This window comes from Tiliqua scincoides, chromosome 3 (assembly GCF_035046505.1).
Source record: "Tiliqua scincoides isolate rTilSci1 chromosome 3, rTilSci1.hap2, whole genome shotgun sequence".
Lineage (NCBI taxonomy): Eukaryota > Metazoa > Chordata > Lepidosauria > Squamata > Scincidae > Tiliqua > Tiliqua scincoides.
Genome location: NC_089823.1, coordinates 195,402,336 through 195,419,243, shown reverse-complemented (window position 1 = coordinate 195,419,243; position 16,908 = coordinate 195,402,336). Strand labels below are relative to the sequence as shown.

Below are 16,908 nucleotides of genomic sequence, written 5' to 3'. Positions count from 1 at the left end.
TCAGAGTAGTGCTGCACCCAGCGTTTCATCTGCTGCGCCCGATCCTGGATGATCTTGCCTGTGGCAGACTTCAGAGGGGCAATTTTCTTCTGTGTTGGACCTAGGGCCTGCTTGATACCATCATACATCCCCTTGATGTTGCCTGTGTCAGCTGCTATCTGTATCTGGGAGCAGAGCTGAAGCCAGTAGTTGTTAGCACATCTCCTGGCAGTCTGCTGGACTTTGCTGCGAGCAGCTAGGAGGACCTGCAGGTTGCGCTCACTGGGACAGGCCTTGTGTGCTGCTTGAGCTCTCCTCTTTTCCTCAATGACTGGTATCAACTCCTCAGAGTGGGCTTCAAACCAGTCTGCTGTCTTGTTGGTCTTCTTGCCAAATATGGACAAGGCGGTGTTGTAAACGGCATTCTTGAAATGTTCCCATCTGTTGGATGCGTTTGCCTGGAAGAGATTCCTCAAGCGCTTGTGCAAATTCCTCCACTTTTCTCTGATCCCGGGTCTTGCTGGTATCAATGCGAGGTCTTCCTTCCTTTTTCGTGTGATACAGTCGCTTTGTTTGCAGTTTCACTCTGCTGCACACCAGGGAGTGGTCAGTGTCACAGGCAGCACCATGATAACTGCGTGTGATCTTGGTGCTGGGAAGGCTGGAGCGTCTGGTGAGAATCAGGTTGAGCTGGTGCCAGTGCTTTGATCTTGGGTGTCTCCAAGAGATTCTATGTTGGGGCTTCGTGTTGAAGAACGTATTGCTGACACAGAGACCATGATGACAGCAAAACTCCAGCAGGCGTTGGCCATTCTCGTTCATCTTCCCAATGCCGAACTGTCCTAAGCAAGTGGGCCACGAACTGTTATCAGCACCAACTCTAGCATTGAAATCGCCAAGGATGAACAATGGCTCTTTTACGGGGATCTTCTTGATAGTGGTGGCCAGGTCATCATAGAATTTGTCTTTGGCTTCTGCTGGAGACGACACCAGATGTGATCTTATTAACCTGGAAGTGATGTCATGGCTGGAAATCACATCACCAATTTAGGTTTAAATGCGAAGCCGCTGTCAGCCAAAGGTCCTATTACACAGCATGTTCATGCTGTTATTTTGCATAGCTCAGAATTCAAACATTCCAGTTCAGAAGTCAAAGCAGAACACAGACTTGGATCCTTCCCCCACATTCAGCCCTCACCCCTTTCCAACATCCCATCTATTCCGGACGAAGTACCATGCCTCTGCCCCACCAGGAGCCCACCCTGCCCAGCAGCTCTGAACCTTGCTTTTCCAGTTCTGTATTTTCAGTGGCAGCTGAGCTATGTGCTATGTAACCCAAATGAAATTGGCCCATATCCCACAGTTTGAGAAACACAGGGAAAGGGTGGTATAAAAATGTGGAAAAAAAGTAAGTCATACGAAGAACACCTTTATCGTAATGTGCTCCCCAAATGGTATGTAATGCCTGAAATCGTAATCCTGAAGCTGAATTCGAGATTCTAGAACCTCTGTTTCTTAGCCCTATGAAAAAATGAAATCCCAAATGTGTTTTAAGTGAAAAACCATATGTATGGCTGTCAAATGACCATGCGTGTCTGTTTTGCAGAATTTTCTTCATTGATTTAATAATAATAATAATAAAACGTTATTTTTATCCCGCCCTTCTCCCTAACGGGACCCAGGGCGGCTAACAACATATTAAAAAACAATAGAATTTAAAAAACATTAATACAAACAGATAAAAACATTTAAAAACACACTACAGGGCCATAAAAACAGTAGTCAGATTAAAAGAGTAAAAGAGCAGATCACCGAGGAATCAAGCCTGTAAAACTAAAACATGTATAAAAAGTTAAGAAGGCCAGAAATCAGAAGGCTTGTTTAAACAACAGTGTTTTCAGGCCTCGCCGAAAGCTCTCAAGAGAGGGAGCCATTCTCAAGTCAAGGGGAAGGGAGTTCCATAATGTTGGTGCCACTACCGAGAAGGCCCTATTTCTTGCCGCCACCCCCCGGACCTCCTTGGGTGGCGGCACTTGCAAAAAGGCCTTCTCTGATGACCTGAGATGGCGAGCCGGATTGTACGGGAGTAGGTGGTCTCTAAGATATCCTGGCCCAGAGCAGTATAGGGCTTTAAAGGTCAAAACCAGCACCTTGAATTGGGCCCGGAAACGAATGGGCAGCCAATGCAGCCCCCGGAGAAGCGGGCTGACAGAGTCAAACCGCCTGGCTCCGGTGACCACATGGGCCGCCGCATTCTGTACTAATTGTAGTTTCCGAACCGTCTTCAGGGGCAGCCCCACATAGAGCGCGTTACAGTAATCTAACCTCGATGTCACCGTGGCATGGATCACCGTGGCCAGGTCTGCACGATCCAAGTACGGTCGCAGCTGGCGCACCAGCCGAAGCTGAGCAAAGGCCCCCCTAGCCACAGCCGCCACCTGGGAATCCAGGAGCAGCTGCGAATCCAGGAGGACCCCCAAGCTGCGAACCTGCTCCTTCAGAGGGAGTGCAACCCCATTCAGAGCAAGTCGATAATCCAGCACCTGCATCGAGGATTTCCGAACCAGGAGAGCCTCTATCTTATCCGGATTTAATTTCAGCTTGTTAGCCCCCATCCAGATCCTCACTGCTTCCAGACAGCGCTCCAGGCCCTCAACCGCCACCTTGGAGTCTGGAGGAAAGGAGAGATAGAGCTGGGTGTCATCAGCATATTGATGACACCTCACTCCAAACCCCCGGATGACCTCTCCCAGCGGTTTCATGTAGATATTAAATAGCATGGGGGACAGAATTGAACCCTGCGGCACCCCGCACCTCAAGGGCCAGGGTGTCGAACAGGCATCCCCCAGCACCACCATCTGGGACCGACCCTCCAAGTAGGAGCGGAACCACCGCAAAACAGTGCCTCCAACTCCCAACTCGGCCAATCGGCCCAGAAGGATACCATGGTCGATGGTATCGAAAGCCGCCGAGAGGTCCAGCAGGACCAACAGGGACGCACTCCCCCTGTCCAGTCCCCGGCGTAGGTCATCCACCAAGGCGACCAAGGCAATTTCCGTCCCAAAGCCCGGTCTGAAACCAGATTGAAAAGGATCCAGATAATCCGCTTCATCCAAGACCCTCTGGAGTTGGGCCGCCACCACCCGCTCAATTACCTTGCCCAGAAACGGGATGTTGGAGACTGGCCGATAGTTATTCAACACAGTGGAATCCAGGGAGGGCTTCTTCAGGAGGGGGCGAACCACTGCCCGCTTCAAGGCGAGCGGCAATGTCCCCTCCATCAAAGAAGAGTTGACCACCCTCCCCGTCCACTCAGCCAGTCCCCCCCGGGCCGCTCTAATCAGCCAAGCTGGGCAAGGGTCAAGCAGGCAGGCAGACGGCCTCATACTCCAAAGGAGTCTGTCCACATCCTCAGGCTGCACAAGCTGAAAAGAATCCCACAATACTGGACAAGCAGTTGCCAAGGGGACATCAACAGACATTGTCAATGTGGCATCCAAGTCGCGACGAATACAATCGATTTTATCTGCAAAGTGTTGGGCAAGCACGTCACAGCGGCTGACCGTGTATTCCTCCTGGACTACCGAAGGGGCCTGATGAAGGAGGCCCCGCACCACACGGAACAGCTCTGCCGGACGGCTATCAGCAGACGCAATGGTAGCAGAGAAGAACGATCTCTTCGCTGCTACCACCGCCACGGAGTAGGCTCTATAATGAGCTCTACTCCGTGTCCGATCGGATTCATCATGAGTTTTCTGCCACCGTCGCTCTAGACGCCTGCCCTGCCGCTTCATCGTTCGCAGCTCCTCAGTAAACCAAGGAGCCGCTCCGAGTCTGCGACGTGGCAGAGGTCGCTCCGGAGCAATCTCATCCACAGCCCTGGACATTTCCCCATTCCAGAGGTCGACCAGGGACACAGATGAGGCGCCAGTCTTGGCAGTGGGAAAATCCCCCAGGGCCCTCAGGAAGCCTTCAGGATCCATTAGCCTCAGGGGGCGGACCATAGAAAACGGTCCCCTGCCTCTGCGGAGGTAGGAAGTCGCAACAAGCCTAAACCCTACCAGGAAATGATCTGTCCATGACAACGGAGTGATGTTGATCTCCTCTACCTCCAGATCATTGCCCCCATGCCCAGCTGTAAACACCAGGTCCAACACGTGTCCTGCTGTATGTGTCGGGGCCCAGATCTTCTGGGACAGGCCCATGGTTGTCATGGCAGCCATGAAATCCTGAGCTGCACCTGCCACAGGGGCCTCGGCATGAACATTGAAGTCCCCCAGCACTAACAGGCGGGGGGCCTTCAATGCCACCCCCGAGATCACCCCAGTCAGCTCAGGCAGGGAGACTGTTGGGCAGCAGGGCGGGCGGTACACCAACAGAATCCCAATCCTGTCCGGTCCTCTCAACACAACATGCAGGCACTCGAACCCAGCAAACTGCTGGACAGGGCACCTGGTAAGGGAGATGGACTCACGATAGACCACTGCAACTCCCCCTCCCCGTCCCTGCAATCTTGGCTGCTGCAACACCTGGAAACCTGGCGGACACAGTTCAGAGAGACTAACGCCTCCCTCCCCGTCCAACCAGGTCTCTGTAATGCATACCAGGTCGGCTTTCTCATCCAGGATCACATCCCGGATGATACAGGTCTTGTTATTCACCGACCTGGCATTCAAAAGCATTTAAACATTCATAACATAAAAAGCAGCCCTCAGTTTGAGTAGGAGTTACAGCAGTGTAGGTGAGCTGCATCTGAGCCATGCAGATGTCAAGACAACCAAGCTAACATCAGTTGAAAAAATCTTATATTCAAGTGAACTACACCACTTCATTTTGCCTTCAGCAGAAGATGTGCATTCCTTGACGGTACCTGTCCCAACAGTTTGATGTCTATATATACACACACGCGCACACTGGTCTGCTTCAAGGCAGGATTGCAAAGGCAAACAAAGACTTATTTTACCCTGGAGTTGTGTCAATTCCCCAAAGATCAATGACAGAATTGCAAAGCACCATGTTATTCAGCTAAACTGCAGAAAAATGGTGGAGACTGAGACTGATGAAGGGCCTGGAATTTATACCCAGGGCAACATCCGTCACTGCACTGACAAGTTCCTACTTCAGCTAAATCTGGCAAACTCCCCAGAGGCTTCTTAAAAAAAGAAAGCATTTCAACTATAAGCCAAAGAAACATATTACAGGTTGTGTCTCATTATCCGCTAGGGTTCCGTTCCAGGACCCTAGTGGGTAAAAAAAAAAAACAGTGAATAAAAAACAGTGGAAAAATAGATTTAAAGATCCACTTCCAGGTTTCTTGCCCCTTCATTGCTCCTAATAAGGTTGTGTCTCAATATTCACGGGTTTGATTCTGGGACTCCCTGCTGATACCATAAAATGTGTTAAATAAAAGCAATTTTAAAAAAAATTAAAAAGTGTGTCCCTTGACAATTGTGGTTTAAAAACGGCTTTTCTTACTGTCGTAGAGAGGCAGTCAGCAATTAGAAATGCAAAGGACCCCTTGCCTTTGCCTGGTTCAGCTGAAGAATGGAATGATTACTTGCATGACTGTCTCTCTACAATAGTAAGAAAAGCAGTTTTTTAAACTGTGGTTTTAAAGAGATGCGTTTTCCCTTTCTACAGGGTTTAGCACATTCCTTCTCATTTGCAGTGGCCATTCGTGTTGAGTCAAATCTGTGTATAACAAGGTTGGACCTGTACTCAAATTTACCAACCAAAGATACCCAAAAATACTGATAGCTTACTTGCCAAATTTCCCACAGATTGTCTCAGCTTTAAGTTTATGCACTTCTGAAAGTTGAAGTTCCTTTCAGTTGAGAGGCTCACACATTATAACTAGGTATGTTTAATGTGCACATATAGCTCAAGTTGCCCAAGATAACTGTGGGAAAGAAAAATTAGGCCACTATGGCAACAACTACAGTGTACTGTTATTCTGTGCTGCTACATTTTTAGCTTTTATGACTTCTGGGCTGCTGCCTCTGGCTTTTTGCTGTTTTAATGCGGCATAATGTTTTATGTTATATAAATCATCCCCTGGGGGCTGGGGATAAGAATAGGCCCTCAGTTTGGCTGTACTTGTCGTAAGAGGCGACTAAACAGCCAACGGGTAGATGGGACTCGTTAGCCTAGGAAAGCAGCTCATCTGAGAGAAGGAAAACTCTGATCCCAAACCTCCACTGCCTTGTGGCTACATCCAGTTATGGAAAAGGCTTCAGGAGTCAACCTCGAGGCAAAATCTGGAGCCGGAGTCCCTGAGGCAGTTCATGGCTGAACACAGTCACGTTCTGGCAACTCCTGCAACGCCGCTGGAACCAACCGTATTGGCCTCTGCCTTTCCATTGGACCATTTCAGCGATGTGGAGAGGGGGGATTTGCTGCATGGGTAACAGCCTATCCTCCATACCTACTTTGCCCAGGCTTCGCGCACTGGAGAGGACACTCTGTTCCAGAGCACTATTCAGAGCGCGTTACCATAGTCTTCCGAGACTGAAGGATGCCAACAACATATAAATCAACTTGGGCACCGATCAGGGACATACCATGATGTTCTGTGCCAGAGTCCAGTGACCTGGAAGTGATGCTACACTTCTGGGTCATGCAGAGCCTCTGAACATCACAATGTTCCCCCCAAGGGCAGAACCTTGCCGAGCCTCTCCCAACTTCTGTGAAGGCAGGAGCTGGAAGAGCCCTGCCCTTGGAGAGATCATTGCAACAATCTCCCCAAGGGTGGGGCTTTCCAAGGAGGACTTTCTGTACATGGCCTCTGTGGGCCTCAGAATGGCTCCTGGATGCAACCAGAGAGCATCTCCTGTTGCATCTGGAAGCTCATGTCCGGGTGGTTCTGGAGCTCAGGTGAAGCTCTGCCACACCTGCCTCCAATGACCATACATTCCTGGCACAAAGGGGCAGTGGGGGAAAGGTGAAGTAAAAATGTACTAAATAAGATACATTAAGTTAGTACTTATGCTTTCAGTAGTACCAAGGGAATTATTTGTGGACACTCCTTCACTATTAACATTAACAATCAGCTCAGGAAAGTTGGATGAACATGATCTACTTGGGAGGCCAGGACGAGGATAATTATCCTCTGGCCTAGCCATGGGTAGTGGGGGGGTCACCTCATGTATCCCCAATGCAGGTTTTTGCTGTTTTTCAGTCTATTGCTGGAAAAGTTGCCTTGAACCAAAGTGATCTGTGCTGCCACCTATCATTTCCAAAACAATTCCTTCTGGTATTCGCAAAAGCTTGTACAGCTTTTGTTTAAAGCTAACTGCAGCCATCTCTGTCTGATTTTGTCTTTACCTTTTGTTCTTGGCCTGAGCTAGAGTAGAAGGGTGGGCAAGGCTAGCACGCTTGCATCTGCCATTAAAAAAAATACCAAGCCCAGTTCTGGATTTTTTTTGGAACAAAAACACACATTCCATCTTGGCCAGAGGATCTGTAGCAAACTGCCCCAGGAGTTTACAGAGCTGTTGGGGATGCGAGTAGGAACCTAAAACCAAGTTATCATATTCTGTGAATGTTCATGCCTCTTTCTGTCTTCTAATACAACACTAGTTTCACAGGCATATCCTTTGTTTTTCAATGTGGTTGAGAAGAACGTTCACAGAAAAAGAGAGATAAAGAGCAGAGTGTGTTGGGTTGCTGTCAGTTCACATATAAATCTCAACACTACTTCAAAATTCAAGCTGACAGTTCATTTTCGAATAGCAGAAATGGTACTCAGAAATATACCCCACATGCTTGGTGGCATTTTGCAGCACCAATTCATTTTTTGCTCAAAGCATTCTAAAGAAAACAGACCAAAACTCAAAATTTTACACATAGTTAATATGACCACTATGTGACCAAAAATTGTACAAAAATGAAAGGAAGGGTTTAAAGCACTGCAAGAGGATTGTTTTGCAAGATTAAAAAAAAAAAAGCCCTTTCCATCACTGAGTTCTCTTTCCCCTAAGCCAATGGTACTCAAACTTTTCTGGCCAGTAGCTCCCTTAACCGCCGTGGCTGTTGGCCATGACTCCCCATCATGTTCCTGAGGGCTGAAAGTGACATCATTAAACAGGAAATGGCCAGAAATATTAACTATATTAAATATAATATTATATTTATTATAATATAATGTTAAATATATATTAACTATATTAATATTAATTATATTAATCATATCATTAATTAAATGCAGATCTTAAAAATATATTATTAATACACAGCAATATACATGCTTTATAAATGATCGGCTGCTGATCACTGTTGGAGACAGGATGCTGGAGTAGGTAGATTTTGTCTGGTCTAGGTGGACTCATTTTTTTAAACTTTGTAAGCATACCAATAGAATTGTTTTATCAAAGGAACTTTGTGAACAACCAGTCTGATCAACATTACATATACACAACCCTGTGGACTCCAATCCAACTAGTCACTTCTCCCATTCTCCTTGGATAGGATTGAACCCTTTATTAATTTAATGAAATTAAATTTTTCTAGCAGCTGGTGGGGAAACAAACAAAAATAGACCATGAAAATATATCAGAGCTGATAAGGGTTTGGTTAGGAAGCTGATTTGTCTCCTATACTAGGAGATGCACAGCTCAAGCCTATGCATGTCTACTCAGACGTAAGTCTCATTAGAGTCAATGGGGCTTACTCCCAGGAAAGTCTGTATAGGATTGGGCTGGCAATCACTTCATCAATTGCTAATAAGTATTCCCTTCAAATAGCAAGATTCATCACTTTAAAAATACAGCCTCTTCAGTCAAACAACAAGATTAATAAATCACTTTAAAAACAGTACCCTTTTTCTGCTCCTGGCCAAGTAAAGTATGTGCTTCTTTCTCTCTCCCCCCCCCCTTGCCAACTGCATGGAAACAACTTTAAGACCCCCTGGTGACTGGTAAAATAGGAAGTGTTTTATTTAGGGAGGGGGAGGAAAGTGGGAAGGTTTGGAGATCGAAAGGGGGAGTGGAAGAGAGAGGAGGTTGAAAAGAGAGATTTCACTTTGATGAGAAGCGATCCCAGGCTGGGAACTAGGAACCAACCAGACAAGGATCAGCGAGGGTTAAGGACTGCAAGCTGAGCATGCTCAGTACTTGCCAGATGGGGGTTGGAGTCGAAGAGCTTTGGAAACATACAGGGAACACAGAAGGCGGCACCCTTGGAGTGGAGGGAGAGGAGGGCGGGGCGGCAGCAGCCGCTCTCGCAGCTCAGCAACTCCTGTTTCTTCTGCTTTAAAAAAAAGCGCAGAAGACGGGCTCATATTCTGCCCAGGGGTGTGACTGTATCGCTGCGAGAGGACATCCTGTGCCTCCCCTTTCAGTTCCTGGCACCTCCCTAAAGAGCCACGCTGCACAGTTTGAATAACACTGCCCTAAGCCCAAACACCATGGAGAATGAAATAGATTGGGGATGGGGGCAAAGCAAAGACTCTGGCTTGAACAGTATTCAACTGAGATAGCTGAAGGAAAATGTCCATTTCATTCTCAGATAGCTACTAAGAGTTTCAACAGTATGGATTGCATCCTAAATTTAGTTAGTAACAACTGAGAAAGTTCTTCAATCATGAGTAATTAAACTTAGGATACAACCCTATTAGAATAATAAAGCAGAGAGCTGAAAAATGTACGATGCGAACAAACAGTACATCTTAAGAACACTCTTTGGATATTAGAATTGTACTTTAATGCAGTTTGAAGTACTTGAATTAATTGTACTCTAATGCAAATGGAATAAATTAATGAAAACAAAAATCACTAGAAGCATAATCTGAACACCTATTGCAATGAAAGTCTAATTGTTTTCTGTTTTAGCTGCTGGGAAAGTGAGTGCTGCCAAGTCCCAGGATCGTGAGGTCTTGTTGGATGCATCAGGCACTCCCTTCAATAGCTAAAACACCGATGCCTCCTCTAGTCATCCCCCAACTGTATTGAATATTAGTCGTCTCTTATCCAATTCAGGCATTTATATGCCAAAATCAGGATTTTCTACTACTTTGCCTTAGACGCTGGATTACTTAAAGCTTCCAAATCATCATTAAGCAGCTTGCAAACTGAACATGAATCAGCACTGCGATGAAACACAAAAGATGCAAATGCAATTTTGAGAGGCATTAGCAGAAGTACTGTACCTAAGAGGCATTTTCCATGTTTCAAAAAGGGGGAAAGGGGTGCTCTTGTAAATCTCTCCCCCCCCAGCAAGTCCATGACAAAAGCTGTAATATGGGAAGGATTTATCCCTGCTTCTAGTAACTTCAACATGGGTATACAGAGAATCCAGGTGTGCCTCAAAATGTTCTTCCCCCCACCCCCCGAAACACCACTGCTGCTCTTTAAACTAAGGTCCCTCCCGACTATTCGATATAGAGAAACAGGATTACAAGCTGCAGCCTGTAAGTCTTGTTCACCTCTATATATTGGTCTTTCATGGCCCTCTGATTTAGGTTCAAGCTATCTATCATTCATGTGTTCACCTCAGATTCGTAGAGCCTTTACGCTGGGTAGGTTTAATATCTTACCTACAAATGCACTAAGAGCAAGATTTAATAGACCATTGGAGAGTTCCCAGTCATGTTCTTACGACCTGACCTCAAAAGAGTCCTTGACCCATGTACTTTTGTATTGTACCCACTATATTAATTTATGCCATCAATTTCTATATCCATTCCTGGAAAACTTTCATGGTTCAGATACAGACTTGGTCCGGTACTTGTTGGATGGGAGAAATGAGTGCCGCTCATCAAATGTTGCAAAATATTTATTTAAGGCACTGTTGAGGCGTTAATTCCTCTGTATTTCTTTGCCTGATCAATGATTGGTGGCTACCTTGAATGTTTTAATTTTGTTTTCTTGATGGATTGTTTATGCCAATAAAGGTGGAATGAGAATGAAAATGAAAAAAACTAATGTCCCTGATATGTGATTGGATAGTGCCTGTGGATAGTGCCTGTGTAGTTATGAAATATGCTTACTCTTCCTTCTGCCCCCAATCCTGGAGCAGTCCATATGTCATCATATCCTAGTCAGGGTTCCACTTAGAGGTTAAAGTAATTGTCTTACTGATGAGGTTCTTGGTTCCTCACAACATTCTTTATGATGGCTGGACACAGACTATAATCTTTTCTGAAACCTTTCAATGGAAGATGGCAGATAGGTGCATTTATTTGCAATTAGGCTGGTGCCTTCAGGGTGGTGCCGCAGCCTACCATTTGAAGACACAACCTGACACATCCATCCACAAATGCATGTATTCACAAGCAAACGCCCTGGGCTTACTACAACAAGTATGGTCACTTGGGAGAGCCTCTCAGCAAATGATTTCTGTAATGTTCCTTGCACATGTGGATGGCACACAAACCAACTAGCAAAAAAAAAACAACCCAAACAAGCAGCAACAGTTCACTCTTTCAGTTCGCCTCAGAAATGAAATACAAAATATACATACAAAAACCATTTCTCTTCAAACACTGCAAAAGTCATTTCAAAAGCAGTTCAGGTTGCTGTTGTGTGGCATATACTAATCTGTACAGCATCAACCTTATTTTGTAGAAGTGTTTGTGAGCTCCTGTGCAATGGGGAAGATTCACTTGAAAGTCTTACCTGTGCCAGAGATGCTGGAGTGCTTTTCTTCATCTCTGAGGAAGTCTCACTTAGTTTCCCTCCTTTATTGCTGGCATTACATTTAAAGCAAGTCCATCTCATCTGTCCCTTTGATTCAGTGCCACACTCTTTACTCAGCAGACAGAGGGAGTGATACAAGTGGCCACAGCTGTTATAAAAACAGATATTATATGTGTACAATATTATGTTTGGTTAGTATGCGTAATATTATGCATGTGGTTAATATTGTACATACTATCGTCCATGTATATTGGAAAAATCACCTGACATTTTAAATAAATTTCAATAGTGGTGTAACTAACAAAAGTGGGGCTATCAATTTTAGGCTGCCAGAAACCCCCTTATTTATGTTACTTCCTAACATCATGTACAACATCCAAATCTCATCTGCAAGGCCCTAGTTATGCCACCAATTTAATTGCCAAGAGGCCGCCATCCCCTAAGGAGGCATTAGGTCAAGTTACCTATAAAACTCTCAGATGTATTTGTTGGTTAAAATTTATACAGTAGTGTTCGAAGGCATGTAGAGCCCAATAAACCACGCTCCCTGTGGCACAAATCCCATGAAGAGGAAAGGAAGGCCAGCAGGGCAGAAATCACCATCACCACCACTGCCTGTTGTGCTTTTTGACGGTGAACTGTACTCTTCCTCCCACACAGAGCCACCAACTGCCCTTGTAGGAAAAAGAAGGATTTAATTTTTAAAAGTAATGTGAGACACCTGAGGGCCACCTAAGAGCCAGAAAGGTGGCAAACAAATGCCTATACTGAAAGATACATTGTTTCAGGTATTTACATCTCTCCTCTTACTTCATGCTGTTTCCATACTTCAGATGTTTCCATAGACCTGCAGTTTTCAAACTCTCAGGGAGTTTGAAAGCCGCAGTAAGTGCTTGCAGGGGAGGGGAGGGAGGCAGCGGGAGTGAGGGGAAGGCAGTGACACGAACCCCAGGATCACGTCGCTCAGGGGGGCTGCAGGGACTGAGAGGTACTCACCAGTCCCTGCAGCAGCATCCGGAGAGTGCAGGGAGCCCTGGGTGAGCGTCTCCAGGGCTCCCCAGCATGCAGAAAGTGAAAGTGGGGTGATCGCGCTCTACTTCCACAAAACCAGAAGTGAGGCGCAATCACTTCACTTTCTGCATGCTGGGGAGCCCTGCAGACGCTCGCACAGGGCTCCCCACACTCCCCGGACGCTGCTGCAGGGACTGGTGCGCACATCCCAGTCCCTGCAGCCCTGTTAGCGATGTGATCCTGGGGATTGCGTCACTGTCTTCCCCCCTGCCCCACCCCTTAAGGGGGCAGAGCCCAGGACCCTCAGGCTGGAGCATCGCAATACCCCAGTCTGAATACCACTGCCATACAGTAAAATACTGCTACGTATCTAATGAGACCTATGCGTAGGTGGGCTCCAATATGCCACAGGAGGCAGAAACTATAGGAAGATGAAGCAATGACTAGGGCTCCTTTTCTTCTTATAATCACCAAATGGAAAGCTTCACTGCACACCCAGACCAACTCTGCTGGACCATGAACATTATTATCCTGAAAGCCGTAGATATAATTAAATCATAATTTCATTCTTTGAAGTCTATACAAATCAGTCTTTAGAAATACTTATGCAGCTTTTATGAGTATGGCTGAATGTTCACGCTTTTCAGTGCCCAGGCACAAGTCTTTTACTTGAAGGAAAAAGAAAATCAGAATGAAGGACATCAGTGCACCCATCCAATTCAAGTGAACAAGGGAATACTGCATAATGGGGCTCACACCAGAACAGCACTAAGAAAGGAATGAGCTATTCTCTCCAGAGGAGCAGACTATTTGGAATGGCCTTTTGTTTCTCCTAGTTCTATAAGACTGAGGAACATCTTATCCACTAGATGAAAATCCAAGCTATGAAATGCAAATATTGGCTAGGTAATGATTTCCTCCCTAGGCACTTCAGCATCCATAGCCTTTATGGTATCTCTCACATTCACCCAAGATCAGATACAAAACAATCCTGCCCATGTAGGTTGCCTTTCAGGCAGTGGGTTTGACTGAAGAAAGATAGTGTACCTGCCAAATATCTCCCTGGCTACTGAGCCTGACCTCAAGTTAGACTGCCCCAGCATCCTGATTGTTCTTTAGAGGATGAATTGCAAATGGGGGTGGGGAGAGGATGGACAGCAGCAATCTCAAAGAGCAAAAAGGGTTGGTGGCGAGACTTATTTCTCAGGAATGCTTAGAAGTTGGGCTGCCACTAATCAGATACCGTGTAAAACATATATGGACATAATGGGCAAAAGGGCATAATGAAAATATACTCTGAGAAATTCACTCCAGATTGGATTGTTTTATATTCCATAACAAAAGGAGAAAAGAACAGGTTTTGTGCAATCATATTTCAGGTAACCTAAATCTGTTCCAGTGGACCCTTTCAAGCAAATGCTCTCACAAAGATAGTGGGCTACTTTCTAGTTTAATCAAAATATGTGCATGCAACATGGTTCAATCTGCCTCTCTTCTCCATTAGGTTGAAAAGGTACTGCTATTCTACAACTAATCTTGTTTACAAGATTCTAGGAGTCAATGCAGAGTGTAATGAGAATGAGCCAAATTGCTAAAGTCTCCTACACAATTATAGCTCCTTTTAGTGAAAACAGCTAGCAAATGATACAGTTATTAGAAGTACCCACCAATAGAATCTCTCTGTCCATCTCACTCACTCACTCAGATTGTAGAAATGGAAACAGGATACCCATTTAGTATTAAAACACTATGGAGATTTCAAGTCATTGTTCAAACAATAGTATTGACAAATTTTTGATCCAGATATAATTGAGGTAGCATCCTTAGACCTTCTCTTTCAAGGCCCAATTCCATAGGTGGTTGAACACACAAAAGAGAGGTATGCAAATTCCCCCTCCCTCCATTTTTGCTTACAGTCATTAAACTCATCCAAGCATCTCTTAGGAATTTTCAAGTACTTCCTGTCATGACCTCTTACAATCCTTTAGAGTTTTTCTCTTTTCTTTATAGAGTTACCTGAAGACTATGATTTGGTCAGCAGTCTCCTGTCTTCTCTTGTATTGCTGCAGACAAATACAGCAATAATCTTGCTTGGGGTTGAGACCTTTAGTCACAGAGGCTTTCAAATTACGTAAAGACCAGTGGAGGTCACGATTCAGTAGGCTAGTTGTCGTCTCAAGAAGAGTCTGGACAAGCAAAAGGAAGGTACAATGAAGACATCTCTTAATCTGCTTCCATGCTACACAGATTCTGCATGTAGCCAAGCACCTCTTCAAGACGCTTAGCTGAGAGTAGAGACGACGCTGCTAGACACACGTTATCCTAACAATGCAATGCTAGGAAGGAAATCACAACTTCCATAAAAATCTGTTCCAGGTTAATGATTTTAATCCATTAACGCTTGTGAAGAAGCAGAGGATATATCCACAGTTACAGAACAGGCAAGAACACTATGCCTCTAAAACAAACGTGATGTGATGGTGCTCAAAGCCATGGAGGACAACTGGCAGTCAGAACAAGCACTACTGGACAAGAATGATGGTCTGACTCTATGGAGCTTCTGATAACATAAGGCTATTGTCATGCCTAAGGAACAGCAACCTGGTAGTTACTATGTGCATTAAATCATGCACACACTCCACGTAGCAGGCAGATATTTGTTTAATAGATGATTACTTGTTTGGTTAATTAAAAACACAGAAAATAACTTTGTGAGGATACTATAGGTCAGTTTCTTTTCTGTAACAGTTCCCGACTGCTGCCCAGAAATAAGGGGGCACGTCGGAAAGGGAAGGCTCTCTAGATTCTGGAAATATCCGTTAGATAGGAACACCATTCATTCTGCTTACTTGCTCATAGTTAAAGCTGTCTAGCATGCCCAGCACAAGACCCTGAATTTCTCCAAGCTTTCCTCTTCCATAGACTGGATCCTGTGGGGAAAATATTACATTTTGCTATCAATCCACATAAAACACATTCTGAAACTCCTACAGACATCAATACCATTGAGACTAAAGACAGCAGAAAAGTTTCTGGTTGATGAATACTGATTCCTTAGGGTAGAACAAAAAAACCAACTCTCTTATCTAACCAAGGGTGCAATCCTAACCCCTTATGTCATTGCTTTCCTGCACTGACATAAGGGCAATACAGCTGCAAGGTAAGGGAACAAACGTTCCCTTACTTTGAGGAGGTCTCTATGAGTGCCACCCAACTGCAGGATGCAGCACATGTCCCATTGGCACTGCTATACCAGTGCTGGAAAGCACTGACATAAGGGGTTAGGATTGCACCCCAAATTGCTTCTCATGTTCTACCAATGGTTCAATCTATATCTAAACACAAGCCACAGTTCATTAGAAGAAATCTTTCCAGGTCATCAAAGTAAAATCAAAATATTGAGATATTCACAGATTATCAGATTCACAGATTATTCAGTGTAGAAACAAAAACCTGTTAAGTGGCAGAAGTCTTTATCTCCTATATACAGGTGGCCTTTCACATGTCAAGAGCTGAAATCCTAAACATATTTGCTGGTAAGCCCCTCTGAAATGACTGAGGCTTAATTTCTGAGAAGACATTCGTAGAATCGTGCTGTAAATTCTCTCAGCACATTGCCTCCAATGATATTTCTTGACAAATTTTACAGAGATCCTGCCTAAGATCACTTTGAAAAGACTCTACTCTAGAAGAAGTTAGCTACAGTGTCTTCCTACCCTCCCATGCAGTTGCAGCAACCAAGAGAATGGAAACTCCCCGCTGCATTCCTCGATTCTATTGGAATTCTTTTCTAAACCATTTTTGGTTTAGTCATGCATGAGATCCAATTAAAGCAGGACAGCATACTGTTTCATAAAGAAAGGTTAGCAGGGTTTTCTTTAGAGTTTTATAATAAACTTGTCTAAGGTGTATCGTTTTTGACCATCTCCACTTCTATTTTTTAAGTTTGCCACTCTGGCACAGGGAGAGAACACATACACAAACACAAATGAAATATGGTCTAAAAAGACTCAGAAGCAAGATGACAAACTCATTACTTGGTTAGCTTGTGCATAAGTGTAGGTGGGCTCTTATTAAATTTTAGGTGAACCCACAACCTCTTTAATGGAAGAGAAAAAGAACCAATAGATGCAAATAAAGCTAAAACTAGTCCTAAATTAAAACTAAATGCAGGCCTACTTTAATAGTGAAAGCAATTTACCATTTGGACAGACCATTAGCAAACTATCTGGGTTTGACAACACCAAATACTGGGGGTAGGGGAAAACATCTAAAACACAAGTTT

The 16,908-nt window shown here is 44.8% G+C and overlaps 1 protein-coding gene across 2 annotated transcripts in view; it reads right to left on the bottom strand.

The window, feature by feature from the left end:
* Positions 1-16,908, bottom strand: part of VPS8 (VPS8 subunit of CORVET complex) — a 122,720-nt gene that overhangs the window by 9,811 nt on the left and 96,001 nt on the right. For both annotated transcript variants that reach the window (XM_066620293.1, XM_066620292.1), the window contains exons 42-44: positions 15,473-15,553; positions 14,640-14,809; positions 11,592-11,760 (exon numbers count right to left, since the gene is read on the bottom strand). In XM_066620293.1, the coding sequence (XP_066476390.1) occupies positions 11,592-11,760; positions 14,640-14,809; positions 15,473-15,553 (420 nt within the window). The remainder of the gene's footprint in view (positions 1-11,591; positions 11,761-14,639; positions 14,810-15,472; positions 15,554-16,908) is intronic.